The sequence below is a fragment of the Microtus oregoni genome, unplaced genomic scaffold (assembly GCF_018167655.1).
Source record: "Microtus oregoni isolate MIOR12 unplaced genomic scaffold, Mior012 000050F_ref0000143, whole genome shotgun sequence".
In the NCBI taxonomy this organism is placed as follows: Eukaryota; Metazoa; Chordata; class Mammalia; order Rodentia; family Cricetidae; genus Microtus; species Microtus oregoni.
The window spans coordinates 936,088-954,224 of NW_024543256.1; the positions used below are offsets into that span (position 1 = coordinate 936,088).

At 47.9% G+C, this 18,137-nt stretch overlaps 1 protein-coding gene across 1 annotated transcript; it reads right to left on the minus strand.

Moving 5' to 3' along the window:
- Positions 1–711: 711 nt before the first annotated feature.
- LOC121437200 (interleukin-1 receptor-associated kinase 1) lies at positions 712–10,198 on the minus strand. The gene is made up of 14 exons (XM_041637054.1): positions 9,956–10,198; positions 9,712–9,879; positions 9,265–9,396; positions 9,048–9,151; positions 8,675–8,863; positions 8,357–8,421; positions 7,849–7,963; positions 6,918–7,036; positions 6,331–6,538; positions 5,927–5,992; positions 4,370–4,606; positions 3,389–3,770; positions 2,775–2,921; positions 712–1,739 (listed from the first exon to the last, which is right to left on the minus strand). Exons 1-14 carry the CDS (start codon positions 10,089–10,091, stop codon positions 1,678–1,680), a joined length of 2,130 nt encoding a protein of 709 aa, XP_041492988.1. The 5' UTR covers positions 10,092–10,198; the 3' UTR covers positions 712–1,677.
- Positions 10,199–18,137: the final 7,939 nt, after the last annotated feature.

Genomic DNA, 18,137 nt, shown 5'->3' on the forward strand with positions numbered 1-18,137 from the left:
AAGTTGGCAAAGAAGAAGTAAAATTGTCTTTATTTTCAGATGGGAAGATTGTATACACACTATCCCAGAATAGTCATCCCAAAACAAGTGGAACTAGTAAGTGCATTTAAGTAAGGTCACAGAATAAAGATCCGAGGTAAAACTTAATTATATTTCTATATATGATTGATGAATAATTAGGACATGAAAGTTTCATTTTGAATAGCATTAATACCCATGGGATCTATAAGAAAAACTTAATGGCACATGAAAGCAAGGGTAGCAGCACTGGGGATTTATCCCCAGTCTGGGCATGGCAAGAGAATAAAAAAGAGGCTAAGTATTGTAATTTATTTAAAAATGCCATGAAGAGAAATCATACCATGCAACAGGGTTCACATGGAAGGTTTATTGCAAGAGGAGAGAGAAGGGGGCAGAAAGTGGTCCCTGGGGACAAGATTCATGGAACAAAAAGAGAGAGGAAGAGGAAGAGAAAGAAAGAGAGGGGAGGTGGGCAAGGCCCACCTTTTATAAGGGGATGTAGCAAATGTGCACAGGAGGTGCTCTTAGTGGCTGCAGCTGAGGACGTCTCATGTCAGGACAGGCCAGGCCAGATGCCTAAATGCTAACAGTAAGGGCCTGAAGTTTGACTGGATACCCAAGAATCAGGATGTAAAGTATTAGAAAAGCACAAAGCTTTTAGTGCAACAAATTCTTAATCAACAAGCTTAATCAGACATAAAATGTACTTTTATTACTCTAGGACAAACTGGATGTTACCAGTGCTTCACGGGGGCATGTAGTGTGACTCGTGACTCAACACAGAATCACTGTAAGCCTGGGCTATAACCCTGGGTTACTTTTGAAGACACTTGGTTACACAAAAACTTGCTTCTTAAAATGGAGCCTTCCTCCCTCCTCAAATACTTTTTTTTTTTTTGCTTTGCTCTCAGTTTCTGCTTTATGGGCTTCTCACTGTCTGGGTACCACAAAGCTTGGCTTTGCTAGACCTTTCTGCCATAACCAGTACCTTGTTTTACAGCTCATTTTGGGTCATCCACAGCTCACCTCCAGGGTCTAGAGACAACCTGCCTAGTAGGCAGTCACATGAAACCAGCTTACAGGTGTCTGGCAAGGCGAGCACATACCCACCCAAGATGTGGAGGGGGATTCTATTGGACTCTTGGGGAAACCTCAGAGTTCTCAATTCCAGCTAGTGGACTGAACTGAAAGACACTCAGTTTTGCAATTTACAAGCACAATAGCTACTTCCTCTTGGGGGTCAAACGAAGTTCAGAGGGATGGACGAACAGTTATTGCAAGCCTGGGCTGCAGATACCTTGTCTAGCTCTCAAGGGAGCCAGCTCCCACTATACAAACAGCCTCACTTGCCTCCATGGGTCCCACGTAGCTAGCAGTCTTTTGTCATGTGCTACCCCATCCCTTAGGTGCTCTGCTGGCCTTGCTCCCAAATGCTGGCCTGAGATGGCCTGCCCTATCAGTTTCTTGCAGGCTCTTCAGTTGGCCCTGCCTGTGCTTGTACCCTGAGAACAGCAGGTCCAGCACTTTCTCCTTCGCCAGGGTAGGTCCCACACCTGACGCCTTTGGGCTACTGAGGAGGTTGCACATCATGAGAACTTCCAACCATGAGAACTTTGACATCTGAGTCTGAAGGACTTGCCTGGGTGAACAGGCAAATCAGCTCTGAAATTCGTCACTTTCTTCAGGCCCCTGCCTGTTTTTAGGTTCTAAATCCAAGCCTATAAAAGAGAAAATACCTCTTAGCAAGTCGGGGACAACACCTTCCAAATGCCCTGGCTTGAATGCTAAACCATGACTATAGAACTTACAGGGCACTTTTTTTTTCCTGTTTGCTTGTGTAGTCTGAGATAGGGTTTCTTTGTGTAGCCCTAGCTGTAGTAGAACTTACTTTGTAGACCAGGCTGGCTTCAGACTCAGAGATCCATCTGCCTCTGCCTCCTGAGTGCTAGGATTAAAAGTGTGCACCACCACTGCCCAGCTCAGGGTACTCTTTGGAACCAAGGTGCTGTCTTTTTGTTAGTTTGCTTTTTGACAATAAGATATTTATTTTTATATGTGTGTGTGCCTGGGTGAGTTTTATGTGCACCTTATTACACAGGTGTCTGTGGAGGCCATAAGAGAGACTCAGATCCCCTGGGACTGAAGTTATAAGTGGTTGTGAACTACCTAATGTGGATTCTGGGAACTGAAGCCAGGTCATCTGCAAAAGCTCTTACATATGCCCTTACCCACTGAACAATCTCTCCAGCATGGTAGTTTCTGACGCAAGGTCTAATGTATCCTAGCCTGGCTTCAAACTTTCTATATAGCCAAGGATGACCTTTACAGGTGCTCTCTCATGCCCAGCTAAGGATTTCTTTTTCTAAACAGCAGCTTTTCAAATAGTACATGGGGTGGTAAATTCCTGCTGCGACTTCAGGTTTTCTGGGCGCATGTGGGAGGAGACTGGTACCCATAGGTGAAGGGAATGTGCTCTTGATGGGGAGTAAGAGATTGAGCCAGGCAGTTCTTGACAGCTCATTGCCAACCATCATTAGAGGGAATGGCCTGCCTGTCCTACATTCTCGGTGAGTAGGGATCTTAATTGTGCAGTCAGAACAAATGTTCTGCTGTTTAGCGGGTTGACACAAGGAAGTATACCTGTGTGCCCTGGAACTACAGTGTATGAGCTTGTGTACATATATGTATGACAGGGGTTGGAGGCTCTTTGGGGGTTCATTCTTTAGGAAGCTGAGCTGGAGGTATCCAGGTACCTGGGAAAGAGCCTGATGACAGCAGCTGCAGGCTATCCAAGACCCCCTCCTCATACAGGGCCAGCTTCTGTACCATCTTCTGTCGGGCTGGGTTGATGATGATCTGTGGTGGTTCTGATGACGAGAAGGAGCTGCCCATGGATGAGCCTGGGCAGAGACAGTAATCTCTTAGTTCTCCCTGGCAACCCTGAGTGACAACTCTAGCCCCCAGAGTCGTCTTAGCCCCCACTGCCTGTGATATTGGCCGCAGGGTAGAATTTCACAGTGAACTGAGGCCCAGGCTGGGAGAGGGACCACACCACAGACCAGGCTCCTAGGCTGCTTGGGCAGAGCCTTCTTTACTTTTGATTTCAGGCATAAGGTGAGGAGAAGGGCTAAAAAGGGAGTTCCTAGTTCTCCTCACCCATGTAGGGAGCATAGCCCAGCGAGGGGAAATAAGACAGTACTCAAGCCACTCTTTGTGGCCCTTTCCATGTCTTTGAGCTTGCTAAGGTCACAGCGGGCCAAACATTTAACTCTAGATCCCTCTGCTCAGAAGACGTGGGTGGGGAATAAATATGTTATTGTCAAAGGAGATCCTTGTCCCACCTTGGGATACCCATCCCCAAAGATACCTTCCATGGTTGTGGGCTGGAAGCCTGGGCCACTCTTCAAACTTGATTCTCTGGTGGTGCTCCCCTGGGTACAGCCAGCCTCTCTGAAGGATGCTGGGCTTGGGTGGCAACCTGGAGTCAAGTGCCAGGAGTGCAGGGCAGCAGAGAGGCCAGGAACACTCTCATCACTCTCCACTGGCTGGTTAGGGCTTTTCTGGAGTTGTTGGGCAGCCTGGACATGGGCTCTTTTGGGCACTACCAGAGGCTGCCATGGTTCACCCCCACTCTGGACACAGCCAATGGTGGACATGTAGGAGTTCTCTTGTGGGGAAGGTGGGCCATGGCCGGCAACCTCTAGCTCCCAAGAAGGTCCTGCCTGCAGCCCCTCTATCCTCTTGTACACCTGCATGGAGAGAGAGGCTCTCAGGATGGGCAGAGCTGGGGCTCCTGCTTGGACAGGGTAGCTCAAGTTTGACACCCTGTGGTCAAACTACAGAGCTGTTCCAGGTTGTCCTAGACTTGCCTTTATTCAGGTTGCCAACGCAGGCTGTAGGAACAGCAGAAAACACCAAGTTGGTGCACTCTGTTGCTGGGAAAATATTGCCCCTTTGTTCCATCACAAGGACTGTTGCAATTCATGGCCACCAAAGCCATTAATGAATTCTAATCTCAATTATCACCAGAATAAGAGGCAGAAAGTAAGAGAAAAAGACAAAGTTGGTGACACAGCGCCCCAACTAGGAGGCATGGCAAGAGCCCTTTGATTCTACCTGCGACAGGGATCTGAGCCCCACCCAGTGAAGCAGCAGCCCTTCACCGCTTAGTTCCACAGAGTACCGCCCCAAAGAAGAGCCAAAAGGGCAAGCAAGGAATGTATGCTGGGAGTTTTGCCTCTGTAAAGAGATCAGGCTCAGTGTAGCTCGTGCTATCAAGAAGGGCAAGAATCTGAGGTTTCTGGCTGGTCACTATGTTCCTATGGATAGCTGGCTTCCCCAGGGATACCTGGGTCATGGGCGGCCTCTTCTTGGCCCGACGGTGCATGCAGCAACAAGCTAGTTGAGCCAGGGCCAGGCCCAACTGTGGTGGGCAGGGTCCAGGTCTGGAGTCCAGGTGCTTCTTATAGATCTGGGCGGCGATTGGAGCAGCCCACACATCCGTGGACACACCCACCTGCGGATTGGGCTGGGTGTTTTTCAGGGCCACTCCAGCCTCTTCAGCCTCATCTTCAATGAGGTCTTTCTGTAGGACAAATACTGTGAGCATGGCTCTGCCAAATCTTCCAGACCACTGTCGCTTAGCCCTATGGTCTTTTTTCACTGTGAGCCCACTGCTGTCTGAGGCTCTACTGAAAACAGCCACAAACCAAGCACTCTGGGCCTTTTTTTAGAGACCTGACATTCCTGGCAGTGTGGGAAGTAGATGCCAACAAACCGATTAGTCTATTAGCAAGGACCATGAGACCTGAGCAAGTGGCACTTGAGCTGGGATATGCAAATGGATGAAGAAGATTAAAGGAAGGAGGGATGGGTAGAGTCTGGTTCACAGTTTGTTGGTTGTGTTAAACCCCCTGCTGAGCCCAACAGTGGACAAAGATAGGCCCATCCAGGAGAAGCAACGGGAGATGTACAACTCTGTAAAAGGTGAAGACCCAGTATTAGCCAACGGTGTTCTGGGTCCAGGAATTGTTGGAATAGTGCTTATGTATTGAAATCTGTTTTCTATATGGGAAACTGAGGCCCAATGAAGAACAGGAATTTGAACCATGGCCACTATCAAGATGGGACTAAAACCCAGGTTTCTTGCCTCTTCTTTGTACCTTTGTGGAGTCAGGGTTCCATGTAGCTCAGGCTAATGTTGAACTACTGTGCAACTGAGGATAACTTTGAATTCCTGTCTCCCAAGTGCTAGAATTATAGGCATGTGCCACCATAATCGACTAATTTTGTTGTTGTTTTTGATAGAGGGTCTTGCTATGTAGCTCCCAGCAACCCTCCTGCCTCAGACTCTTAAATGTTGGGACTAAAAGCATGCGTTCAGATGCTAGGCTTTAAGTCTCTTATTTCTAAGCCCCATCTCAGTGCACAGGAATGTTGGCATATGGGTCAGGATGCCTTGGAACTGCCCATACAACAGCCCAACTTTTCCCCATTGCCTTTCCTAGGCCCTGCCTTTTCTAAGTTCCACAGCAGCTTTGGTCTCAGGGTATCAGGAATGTCTGTTTCTTTGTCCCCAGCCTAGGGCAGAGGGGGTTCTGTTAAGATTCTTTTCTTCCTCTTTGATGGGGGTGGAACCCAGGCCTTGCAATAAGGTAATCAATCACTCTACCACTGATGTTACATCCCTAGCCCCAAGGTCCACATATAGAAGAAAGACAGGTTTTTCCAAGCAAGGTAAAAGAAACTGCTTAGAGACTCACCCACTTCCACAGATGAGTCAGCAGTGGCAGTGGCAGGCTGCTGTGGGGCACTGCAGAGGATCTGTATCATTGCACCCTCTGGGGCTGCACCCACTGCTTGCTGCTGTCCCCCCTCCTTCCATGCACCACCTCAGGAGTCTCACCAGATACTTGGTCCTGGTACCTTGTGTCCTCACAGCCCTCTGACCAGCAAGGGTCTCCAGTATTACCTAGAGGGTGGGATGGAGAGCATCACCCCAGGTCTTAGCAGAAAAGAGGACTGTAGAGAGGGGGATAGATCAGGGCTAATGGGAGAGTGGTCTTTGGACAGGCAGGTAAAGAGTAAAGACTAACTCCCAGCAAGGACAGAGTTATGTTATGGGAACAAAACTAAAGCAATTAGGATATAAAATAACAAACACAACTTTGTGCTAGGGAGGAGGGAGTTGTATAGGGCCAAAGTTATGTTAGCTTCTCAGTGACCTAAGCCTAGAATTTTCTAGGCTTTTCTACATTTACTTACTGGTGGTTTTCCTTCCCCAAGCTAACAGAAGGGCTGGTGGCTCACCACTCCAAAGCTGAAGGTATCAGTGTCCACAGCCAGCCGGCCTGTCTTGATATACTCCTCAGGTAGGTAGGCAAGGGTACCCCGTACTGTGCAAGTCCGGGCTACAGTACTACTCTGGCTTGGGTTGGCCCCTGCAAAGCGGCTGAAACGGGCCAGGCCAAAGTCTCCAAGCTTGGGCATCAGTCTCTCATCCAGAAGCACATTAGAACTTGGAGAAGGAAGAATAGCAGCAGTTTAGGCTGGTCCTAGCATTCTCTGTCCCCCACACTCAAGTAGCCCTGGTAAATTAGACTAAAGGCTACCAGCCTGGCACACTGAATAGAAAAAGTGACTGACACCACATCCCAGTTGTCTGAGGGCTTAGCTGTCCCAGGGCCCTATCACATAGTTTGACTTCTGCTCACCATCTGGGCCTATCACTCGCTCCATTTCCATACATGTACCATGCAGAGGTGCTCAGAGCCCCAAGTACAGGACTGGGCACGAGGAATCTCACAGAGGCACTCAGAACAGGAGTGCTAATTGAGCACGGGCCACTGTTCTCCTAGCTATGACTATTCCCACAGCTATTCTGAGCCCCTCCTTACCTCTTGATGTCTCCATGGATGAGGCTAGGGCTGTCCTGATGTAAAAACTGAATAGCTCGGGCTGTGCCCAGAAGAATATCCAGTCGTTGAGGCCAGGAGAGGGGGGAGCAGGCCTGGGTCTGGAGTGGCAAAGATGGAGACACAAGGGCAGTTGGGGGCAGCTGTTCTTTGACTCTCAACCTTCTCCTCGCCTGTCACTCTGTGGCTCGAAGCAAGCTATCCGTTTTATTCTGAGCCTTAGTTTTTCCTTTCTGGAGAATGAGGAGCAAGACTGTCCATGACCTAATTCATGAGCATGTGGTAACTAAAACTATTCCCAAGGCTTTGGCAAGTACTCTACAGCTGGAATAATAGCTAGAGAATATTTCTCAGGACTCAGGACAGAATCCGATAGGCTTGGGTTCACCTGAGTGCACAGAAAGTACTGATGCCCTTCTCCCATCATTCCCTACCATTTTAATCAAGAAGGAAGGAAGTTCTTACCCTGTATGTATGATGGCTTGTGAGTATGACATTCAGGCATGGCTCAACCTCGGGTTCAGTTAGATAGCCTGTCTCTACTCATCCACATCCCTCAAGAGCTATGTGGACTAAATCTTTTATCTATTCTGCTTGCAATGCGAATAACCCCCTCTTTAGAGGAACAGCAGGGGAGAGGCCAAAATAATTGTATGGAAAATCTTGGGCCAAAATGGGTATAATGACACATGCCTATAATTCTAGCACAGAGGGTACTGAGGCAGGAGAATTGCCAGTTTGAGGCCAGCATGGGCTGGGTAGTGAGGCATAGTTTCAAACAAACAAGCAAATAAAAAGGAAGAAAGAAACCCTTGGGCCAAACCTTGAGTTTGAGGGGGAGCCAGAAGCTCAGGTACTGCCTGACATAAGCTAAGGGACCAGCCAGTAAAGATGCCAGACCAGCTGGGACTACCTGAAGATGGAGTCGATCCTCCAAGGAGCCATTGGGCAGGAAGCCATAAACAAGGCAGTAGAAACCACTTTCTGCACAGTAGCCAGCAAAGTCTACGATATTTGGGTGACGAAACCTGTTACAAAGAGAGGAGTCTGAGTTCTTTTTGGTTGTTGTTTTTTTTTCAAGACAGGGTTTGTTTAACAGCCCTGGCTGTTTACTCTGTAGAAGAGGTAGGCCTCAAACTCACAGAGATCCACCTGCCTCTGCCTCCTGAGTGCTGGGATTAAAGGTGTGCGCCACCACTGCTGGGTGGAGTCTGAGTTCTTTTGTTCTTTGGGCCCCACTACTTTTCATCAGGCCAGGCTGGGTGCGCAGCCTTTGATGGATGGGTTCCCTCACCTGGGCCTGGCAAGGCCTTGTCGGCTCAAGGGAGCCAGTTCTTGTTCTGTACAGTCCTAGAGACTCATGAGGCCCTGGTGTGGATCTCTCCTTGTGCCCCCAGACAGGAAGGACCCCCAAGGCTCACCTTGACAGCTGCTCCACCTCTGTTAAGAAGCTCTGTTTCACCACAGTCCACTCTAGGTCAGCCTCCTGCAGCCCCAGACATGGTGGGGTAAGAGGCAGGGAAAGTAGGCAGCATGAGCCAAGCTTGTCAGCTGTTTCCAGGCCCATAACAATGGAAGGCTTTGGGGTCCTTGAACTGGAATCAGAGGACTGAAGGAATTGCTTGGGGAGGCTGGAGGCAGGGGACTGCAGAAGTGAGGGCTGATGGAGGGAGAAACTGGACAAACAAGGGCTGATGGACTGTCTGTCTTCCAGGTGGGTACCCCACGGTTACACCTACCTCCTTCAGTCTCTTCACAGCATATGTGGTATTTCTCATTACTGCCCGGTACACACACCCAAAGCCACCCTCTCCAATCCTGAGCTCTTCAGAGAAGTTGCAGGTGCCTTGGGAAATCTCACAGAAGGGCCAGCAAAATGGGGAGGGATGTGTCCTTTGGAGGTCAGACATTGGGGTCTCTGGGCTTGGCTGTTGGAAGAGACCATGGATCAGGTGAGGACCCTGTCTATTCTTGGTCCAGGTTGCAAGCTCCCCTCAACCCTGGCTGTCTCTCAGATGACCTGGCTGTGCTGTTGTGGGCTCTGTGGCACACCAAAAGCTGAGCTTCTTCCTCCTTGTCTGGAATTTTCCCTGGGGGTTAAAGGACACCTACCTTAGTACAGGAAGGGGCTGAAGATGGCAGTGGTGGCCTGAGGGAAGCAGGGAATCGAACCTGGAGGAGCTCTGGTTCAGAATAGGTCTGGGAGCCTGGAAAAGCTTCATAAAGATGCCAGTGAGAGGCAGAGACCAGCAGCAGTCTACAGCCATCTCAACAGTCATGGTGGCCTTTTCTTCAGGCCTATCAAGCCCAACACCCAGGTTCTTTTTACCTGGGGAGAGGAAGGTGGAGACAGAGGACTGCAGTTTCCGGGGGCTCCAGTCCTCAGCTTGGGAGCCCGCAGAGATGCTGCTGGGCCTTGGAGCAGCAGTGCTTGGGGGCAGAACAGGGGCAGGAGGGTGCCCTGGGATAATAAGGAAGGAGGGCTGTGATTCAAGTCTGTCTCGATCTCTGTATGTGTTGTCCCTTGTCTCGGGAGGCTCTGTACCCGTCACCTCCAGTGTGTGTGTGTGTGTGTGTGTGTGTGTGTGTGTGTGTGTGTGGTGTGTAGGGAGGTGTTCCCTGTGTGTGTGTGTGTGTGTGTGTGTGTGGTGTGTAGGGAGGTGTGTGTGTGTGTGTAGGGAGGGGTTCCCATATAGTCCCTTGTCTTGGGAGGCTCTGTACCCGTCACCCCCCATGGGTTCCCGTCCCTAGGGTCCCTGGGGCCACGCTCGCTCACAGGCTGTGATGATGTCCCGCGCACGCAGCAGCTGCAGGTGCGTGAGGATGTGAACGAGGTCAGCCACGCGCGCGTTGCGGTTGATCCAGGGCCACAGGACGCTGGCTGTGCGCTGCTCGGCGCGCTCACACAGCCGCAGCTCTGTCTGGTCGCGCACAATCAAGGCCGCTGCGGGGCGGGGAACGTCAGGCTTTAGCGCCAGAAGCCCGGGTCCCCTGCCCCACGCCGGCCTGTCGTCACCCACCGAACTGGCACCAGTCGGCGGGCTCCAGGGCGTCCATCACTTTGTAGAAGCGGCACATAACCCAGGGTGGAACCTCGTACAAGAAGTGCTGGGCGCCGGGAACCACAGGCTCCCCAGGACCCGGCCCCCCGGCCATGGCTGACGCCGCCGCCTGGCCGGGGCCTCTCGGGGCCTCGGCGGGCGCGGGCCTGAGCCGGCCGGGTCCACAAACACTGACTCACTTCCCCTTCACGCCGGCCTCGTGCAACGCCCGGGAGGGCGGAAGAGGCGGTGCTCGGGCTCGCCGCCATCTTGCCCTCCGCGGCCTTCGGCCACACGGGGGCGTCCCACGCCGTCCTCTACCAGGGGGAAGGAGCTCTGCCAGGCAGGAGGGCGTACCCTGCGAAAGAACCGAGGATTGTGATCCTACACAGAGGGTGGGCTTCCAGGAGTGGGGACCTTCTGAATAGGACTGAGCAGGATGAAGAACGACTTCCAGTTCTGGAGACCAAAGGGCATAGGAAAGAGACGATGTTCTACAAAGATGATTTATATCAAGCCTGGTGAAAGTCACGGAGAGGCTCCTTTTGGCTTTATTTGGGGGGCCGTGGAGAGTTGGCTGAAATGTTGGTAGAGCAGGGTCAAATGTGGGTCACAAAACGGCCTCCAGGATCTTCACAGTATCTGCCTGTGCAGGCTCCTCACTAGCTAGCTAACCAACACACTTATGTCTCTCAACAGAGCCTTGTTCTGTCCCCATGTTCATGATGTCTAGCTTTTGCCATCCCTTTCCATTTTCTGTCACACTTTTGACTTAGTTTGCTCTTTTCCTCATGAGGAAACTAGAGTCTAGCAGCCTCCCCTACTCTTTTCTAGAGCAGTTGCCAGTGACTCTACCTTCACCACAAGAGTATTTCTTGCCCACTCTAATGTTCTCCATTCAGGGATTTCTTTGGCTTTTTTTTGTCACTCCATGGCCTCAGTGCACACTGTTTTCCTATGGTCCCACTCTACTCTCTGAAGTCCTCTTCCCATGTGTTCACTTCTTAGCTGTTGTGGGAACTCCTTCAGCCAATAGCCTTTTAGTTGCTGGCCTACTTTGGGCGTGGTCTCAAGTACTATAAGTGCACACGAAAAGCATCTTTCACCTTTTGGAAGTTGCTTGATTGCACTTCCTGTTTACTCAAGTAATATTTCCCTTCTCAGGTCTTTGATGGGTTGAAGACTAGATAGTCATAGTTTCCTCTCATGACTTAGCCAAGCCATTTTAAATATAAGGCTTAGATTCCTTAGAACAGGATAACTATCGAAACATTTAACATATGTTTCTTGCTTGTTCATGCTGGTTGTAATTCTAATTTTTATGTATGTTTTTGCCTCTTTTCCTTGGACAATACTTGATATTTGTTCTTATTGTATATAGTTTAATACTTGATATTTGTTCTTACTGTATATAGTTTTGCATTAGCCTTAGAACCCTCTTATTTAGACAAAAGGGGGAGGTGTTGTGGGAACACTTTCAGCCAATAGCCTTTTAGCTACTGGCCCATTTTGGACGAGGTCTCGCGTACTATAAGTGTGTGCAGCCCTCATTTTTTTTCTGGATTCGGTTCCCAGTTCCCAGCACATAGAGGACTGTGGATTGCTACCCTTACTATGACTTTATTCTCAAGTAAACCTTTGTATACTCCATTCTGGGCTATTGTGGAACTCTTTGGTATGCCTACACTTACCATTAGTCAATATCACTTACCTGCATGAACTTTATGCCTCTGGTAAGCCTCAGGAACAAATCACCAAATCACTTTCTTTTTTTTTTCCAAATCACTTTCTTATAGAAGACCTTCCCAAAGCCCTCCCATACGGTCCCAGCTCTTTATGGCTGTTTGGAAGGTGGTGTAGCCAGCCACTGCCCACCTACCTGAATTTACATACAACAGCCTTAAGCCATTAAGAACTCCTTGCTGTCTGGCTTGGTGGTCCACACCTTTAATTTTAGCACTTGGAAAACAAAGGCAGATGGATCTCTGGGAGGGTCTCTGTGAATTTGAGGTTAGTTTGGTCCAAATAGTGAGTTCCAGGGCAGCCAGGGATACAAGACCAAGACCAAACCCGAAAAAAAAATCCTCTTTAGTTGGCTATCCTACAAAGCACTTCTCATTTTGTCTCTGTGGTTGAGTTTGCATATACTCCTTCCTGACAAGATTGAGCATAAAAAGTGGTGGGGAAAGCTTCCTAAACCCCACCTAACTCTTCTCTTGGGCACATCTTGAGTTTGTTTGGAGTTTCATACCTCTGAACTTTCCCATAGGCAGCAACATGGCCTTCCTTCTGTTTTCTAGCTGAAAGCACACTTGTAAAGCAACATTTTCTTCTGATCAGTTTCTCCAAGACCCTCTTGTCATACCGATTCTAGATAGAAAGGGTTCCCTCTCACTTGTCTGTCCTCTAAGAAACTTACACTGTTTCTAGAAAGGTCTACACAAGGCCCATGGCTGGCTCCCACTCTGGCCTCTTCTCTGAAACCACAGACAATTTGCTCTCACAGTAACGTCAAACTAGGTGTGGTGGTACATGCCTGTAATTCCAGCATTCCATAGGCAGAGGCAGGAGGGCCAGCTTGGTTTACTATGCAGAGTTCTAGGCCAGCCAGAGCTACACAGTGAGACCTTGTTATAAATAAAACAAAGCTAGGCATGGTGCCTCACATCTGTAATTTCAGCACTTAGGAGGCTGAGGCAGATCACCCTATACCCTATTCAGGTCAGCTTGGGCTAGAAGTTGGACCCTGCCAAACAAACAGAACAACCCAAGAGGTCAACCATATGTTGAACAGAGTGGTTTCTCAATGGTCAGTCATTATTGAGATGCACCAACTTTAGTATTCAAAATTATTGTGTGCAGGGGGCTGGAGAGATGGCTCAGAGGTTAAGAGCATTGCCTGTTCTTCCAAAGGTCCTGAGTTCAATTCCCAGCAACCACATGGTGGCTCACAACCATCTGTAATGAGGTCCGGTGCCCTCTTCTGGCCTTCAGGCATACACACAGAGTATTGTATACATAATAAATAAATAAATATTTAAAAAAATTATTGTGTGCATATATGCTAAGCTCTACGGGCAGGGATTTGGTCCTTTTGTGTGTACTGGAGACTATCAGTGTCTGGTATAGGTCTGGCACACAGTAGATGCTCTATGTCTACATGGTGAATCTTCAACCCTTTCATTTAACATTCAAAGCCAGGACTTGAAGGTAACTTTTACTAGGTTGCCCACAATTGCATGTGACACACCCATTATCCTCTCCTCAACGCCAGATTAGTCTGAGGACAGCTATAATGAGTGAGCAGATGCCGAAGGTTCATATTCTTATAGGAAACCAGTGACACAAAGGATCCCTTTAGGCAGTTCCTCAGCATGCTCTAGCCTAGCCAGGAATGGAGGTTAGCCACTCATAGAAGTCATAGTTGAGGAGAAAGGTGTTAAAAAACACTGTGGCATACCAGGACCCAGTAGCTGCCCCTGCCACACTGGTCAGGAGAGGGAAGTTGTGCTCTAGGCACACTCATCCCAGGCCTTCCTGTCACATGTTAGTGCAGTGTGCCTAGGAAGCATTGACAAAGAGCAAACTGAGGAAGATTCCAAGGAGGCCAGCATATGAGACAGGCCTCCCTTCCCTCCCACTTCAGTACTGAGAGTCTATTGGGGTTCAAGGATAGCTGGATCAAACCCACCATCATGCTGTCAGGTGAGCTGAAAGGGACTGCTGACTTATAATGAAAGCCCAGACCTTGAGTCACTTTCACAGAGAGGTTTATCGAGAATGCTAACAGCACAGGATACAGTACTTCCCAACAAAAGGTGCAAACGCATCACTTAGAAAGGCATGCTGAGTATTCTTTGCTTTCACATGTATTAAAAAACTTACAAAAATAAAATAAAACCACGTGCTGCCCATCTTTTCAAATAGTAAAAGAACCTATGAAAAACCACTTGATTTTACAACAAAAGACACAAACGGACATTTTTATGTAAATTTATAAGGCAAACTCTTTATATAATAAATAGGTTACAGGGGTTCAGTGGGGGTGTTTTTGAAACGTATACAGGTACATTCAGACAGGTTTACTGAAATGGTACAAATTTCCTTAATAAATTGCCTTTTGTTTTTAAATATATCAGTGCTTTCAGTCATTTGGCTATACACAAAGAACCTTTTTTTTGAACACTACAAAAAAGCAATCAATATTTTGTTTTTAAAACGACCTACTTATTTTCTAAAGTAATTGTCCCAAAACACAAAAACTGAAGGTGAATGCGACAGAGGGCTTTTCAAGACCGACCCCTCCAGTTATGCCTGTCCTGGATCTCTGTGTCCTGTGTGCCTGCTCCTAAACTCAGATGGGCTTTTTGAGCTGGTGCCAACATCTTTCAATACAGGGTGACCTGTCACTGGCTGCACTGTCCTACAGATCTCACCCTTCAGGCTGGCAGAGGGGAGCGCAACATGGATTTAGGAGGGAGCATGTACCCTGTCTGGTTCTTCCAGCTACTAAATGCCATGGCCAACTGGTCACTACAGGTAGCACTATCCTCACAAGAGGCTCTAAGGGAGCACAGGTCTGTTCCTCTTATATGAGCCTGAAACAATGCGTAATAAGGATAACAGCTTTACTGAAGATGTTTGCCATGGAAAGAGAAGAGGGTATCTCACACCCAGCTTTTGTTGGGACTCTGAAGGAGTGAATCCTCTGCCATCATTTTATTCCCCAGGCATGGTGGAGAGCCAAGATATCAGATTAGTACTACGCACTAGGGGACAGCATGGGGTGTGAAAGGAGTGTATTGACAGGTCATGTACCTGAAACATGCTTTGGAGACAATAATGCCTACTGCCTTGGCTTATCCTTCTTAGGCAAGGAGTGGCTAATTAATTTTCTGTCTCCTTCCTAACCTGTGTCCTCAGTGGGGCATCTTCTTGAAGCAAACACAGGCCCAGCCTTTCCCTACTCAGTGAGCTCAGCTCTGCTCTTACATTCCCTCCCTGCCTGTAAGAAACTGACCTTGTCTTTTTTTAAAATTAACAATAGTAGTAATAATCTTGGAAGGGGAATCAAAAGAATCCATTGGGTGGAACAAAACCTGGTTCTGCTAACTTTGAAAATGGCAACATATTAACTTCAGTCTCTTGACTTGGAATGAGAATCCAGTTCTTAACTTCTTGGTGGCTTTTGGCTGATCTGAGCAGGGATCATCTCCTCAGATTGCCCCTCTTGTCTTAGTCACCAATCCCCTCCCTTCAAATGCTTTGTTTTAATGAAAAGGTGTCTAGAAGCATTTGTCTCTGGAACAATTACTTTAAACATAGTTACAATACAGACTTCAGTTCAAACACAGAAGAGATATACTTAGCAAAGATTCCTTTCACCCACCAAAAATTACACAAATAGAAGCCTCAACACCACAGTTAAAGAGGACCAATAGAGAGAACCTCATGTTTGGAACACAAAAGGAAGAATAAAACCAAACCAAATCCAAACAGAGAAACCCCAGAAAGACAAGGAAAGGGCAAGGAAGGAAGAGGAAGGAGAGCAAACACAGCACACGTTACAGTGTCCAGGTACACAGGGAGCCCAGAACAAGGAAAGGGCTCGGCACACATTGAGTAACAGTCCTGGTGATATTTGGTCATATATTCATCAACTACTGACTCTGGAGCGGCTGTTATTAATTGAAGCAGTGACAAATCAAATGGAAAAGGAGGCCATGGTAGCAAGGTAAGGAGCAGGCTTCATGTTCTGCAAGCCTTTTGCACTCCATTGTCCAAGCTGCCCAGAAACATTGAACCAGGTGGCCTGCTCCATCCAGGCAGAGCTAGAGGTCACCAGGTGAAGCTAACTTGGGTGCTGATCTCACATCAGCCATAAAGCACTCACATGGTTACCCACCGGCCAGTGGCCAAGTATTAGCGGCAACAACCCTCTGGCCCCTTCTGCCCCCATCCTATGCTGACTGGGGAATAATGTTGTGATACTCTGCTAATACTGATTGCTCATTAGAGTAAGGTTCTAGAATAGGGTTTCAGAGGTTTCCCCAGCCCATCTTCCAAGAGGCACGAGGGTAGCCCAGCCACCCAAAGGGCCTACAAAATATCTCTGCTATAGTCTGGCCTCATAAGAAGCAACGATGAGGAGGGTAGGGTGGAGGTGTAGGGCAGATTTTGGCCTTACTGATTGTAATGCTCTCTGCTTTGGAAGAACAAGGTTCTGGATTTTTTTGGGGGGGTGTTTTTAATTACTTAAGAATGATCTTTTTGCAAAAAGAACTGTTACGGCTAAACTGTCTAGCAGATATTGCTCATCAAGAATTGTAAAAGCAAATGCAGTTACTCATGGGAGCAGGGAGAAGAGAAAGGGATATTTCTGGAGGAGACCCATTGGACTGCTGGATGTGATTCTGGGGTCTCTGGAATTCTACCTGGTACAGCTAACAAGTTTAGAGATAGGTCAAGTCTCCTATCTCCTCTCCAGTCCCTGGACTCGGCAAAGTGAGGAGGGTTTTTGAAATGCTCCGAGCCCTGCTAATTGGGGGAAGCCTGCCAGACTTACTACACACAGGCTCTCCCTGGCCAGGGAAGGGTGGAGGACATTGGGCCACCACCATGCATGCCAGTTCCCCACCGCTAGAAGTGAGGACTGGGCTATGCCCACTAAGTTCTGATTTCAGCAGGTAAAGGGAGTGCGCCTGCTCCCCCCTTGCCATGCTGAAATGAACTGTTCTGCACCCAGAATCATGGGGTCTCTTTCACGGCAGAGGAGAAACAAAGTACAAAACCTGGGTGCAGCCTGGAGCTTCCTTCACTTAGCACAGGGAAGCCTTTGAAAGAAGTGAGGAAAGATCACAGATCTGCTTGGACAGAAGAAGTGACCAGCAGATGTCTTTTTTTTCTTTTTTTTCTTTTTTATTTTCCCTTGTCCTACTCTATGGTTATCAGAAATATTGTAATTAAGCAACAGGTATAATTTCAAAAGTTTTTTTTGTGTGTGGCGCCACAAGCAAAATGAGTTTATAATTGTGCAATATACAGATATATATATATATATATATATATATATATATATATATATATAAATTCAACTGCTTTGTGTCTAGTTGGTACATAAAATAAAAATAGAAAAACTAAAAGCAAAACTGAAGAGCAAATCAAAAGCCCAGAATAGAAGAGACAAAGCAGACCTATGCATATAGTCTATAAATTACTGGATATAATCAGGGTCACCAGGAAGAACAGCTTTGCCACTTGACACACAAACAATGCAGGGAGAGGGACTATCAGTGGGCAGGAGCCAAACCTCTTTGCCTTTTCACTGCATTTTCTCTTTGTGCTAAACAGGACCTGATAAAAGATGAGAGGAAGAGCAAGGAACAAAGGTCATTTTCAAGTTGCCCAAATGTTCTTAAACTCAAAGATGATACTTAGTTCCATGAGTGGCTGAGTCCTGCTTGTGCAAAGCCTGAGGGCCTGTCCTTCCTCCTAGAGCCTTTGCATTGCCTGCCTGCCTTTCTTGTCCTCCCTTCTCCACTCTATGGGCTCTCATGCCTCCCTAGTGGGAGACTGACTTAAAGAGGCAGGGAGAGGCACTGGGGTAAGTTTAGGAGGGCATGCCAAAGTACTTGCCACACAGCCATTTCATCTATGCCAAGATCCTGAGGGAGGGGTAGGCAGAGTACAAGAGACAGTAGGTCCCAGGGAGGGATGCTCTGTAGGCAACACACCCTCCCTAGTTTATGCAGTAGTGCTAGGGTAGGCTCAGTGAAGATGAGAAGAGAGAAGACACTTTGTGATGGGCCTTCTGGGTCATTGACAAGTGTTCCACTTGATACACCAAGAGCTGGTTTCATGAAGTTTTGGCATCTGGTAGGCCAGTAAACTTCATACCAGCAAAGGACAAGGTCAGAAGTGGCATCCTGGCGTCAGCTACCCAAAGAGGTTTTCTAATAATAATAATGTCTCGAATCTCAACAGTCTGCCAGTTTGACCTCCACAGATGTAGGAGTTCCCTTTGCTCAGATCACTCACCAGAACTAAGTACTTTTGAATCAACATTTTTTTTTGCAAATGCCTCCTCTTATTCAGAACCATCAAAATGTATTATTGGTTTTTTTTTTTGCCAAATGTTTTCAAGGTTTTCCTACTAAATAGT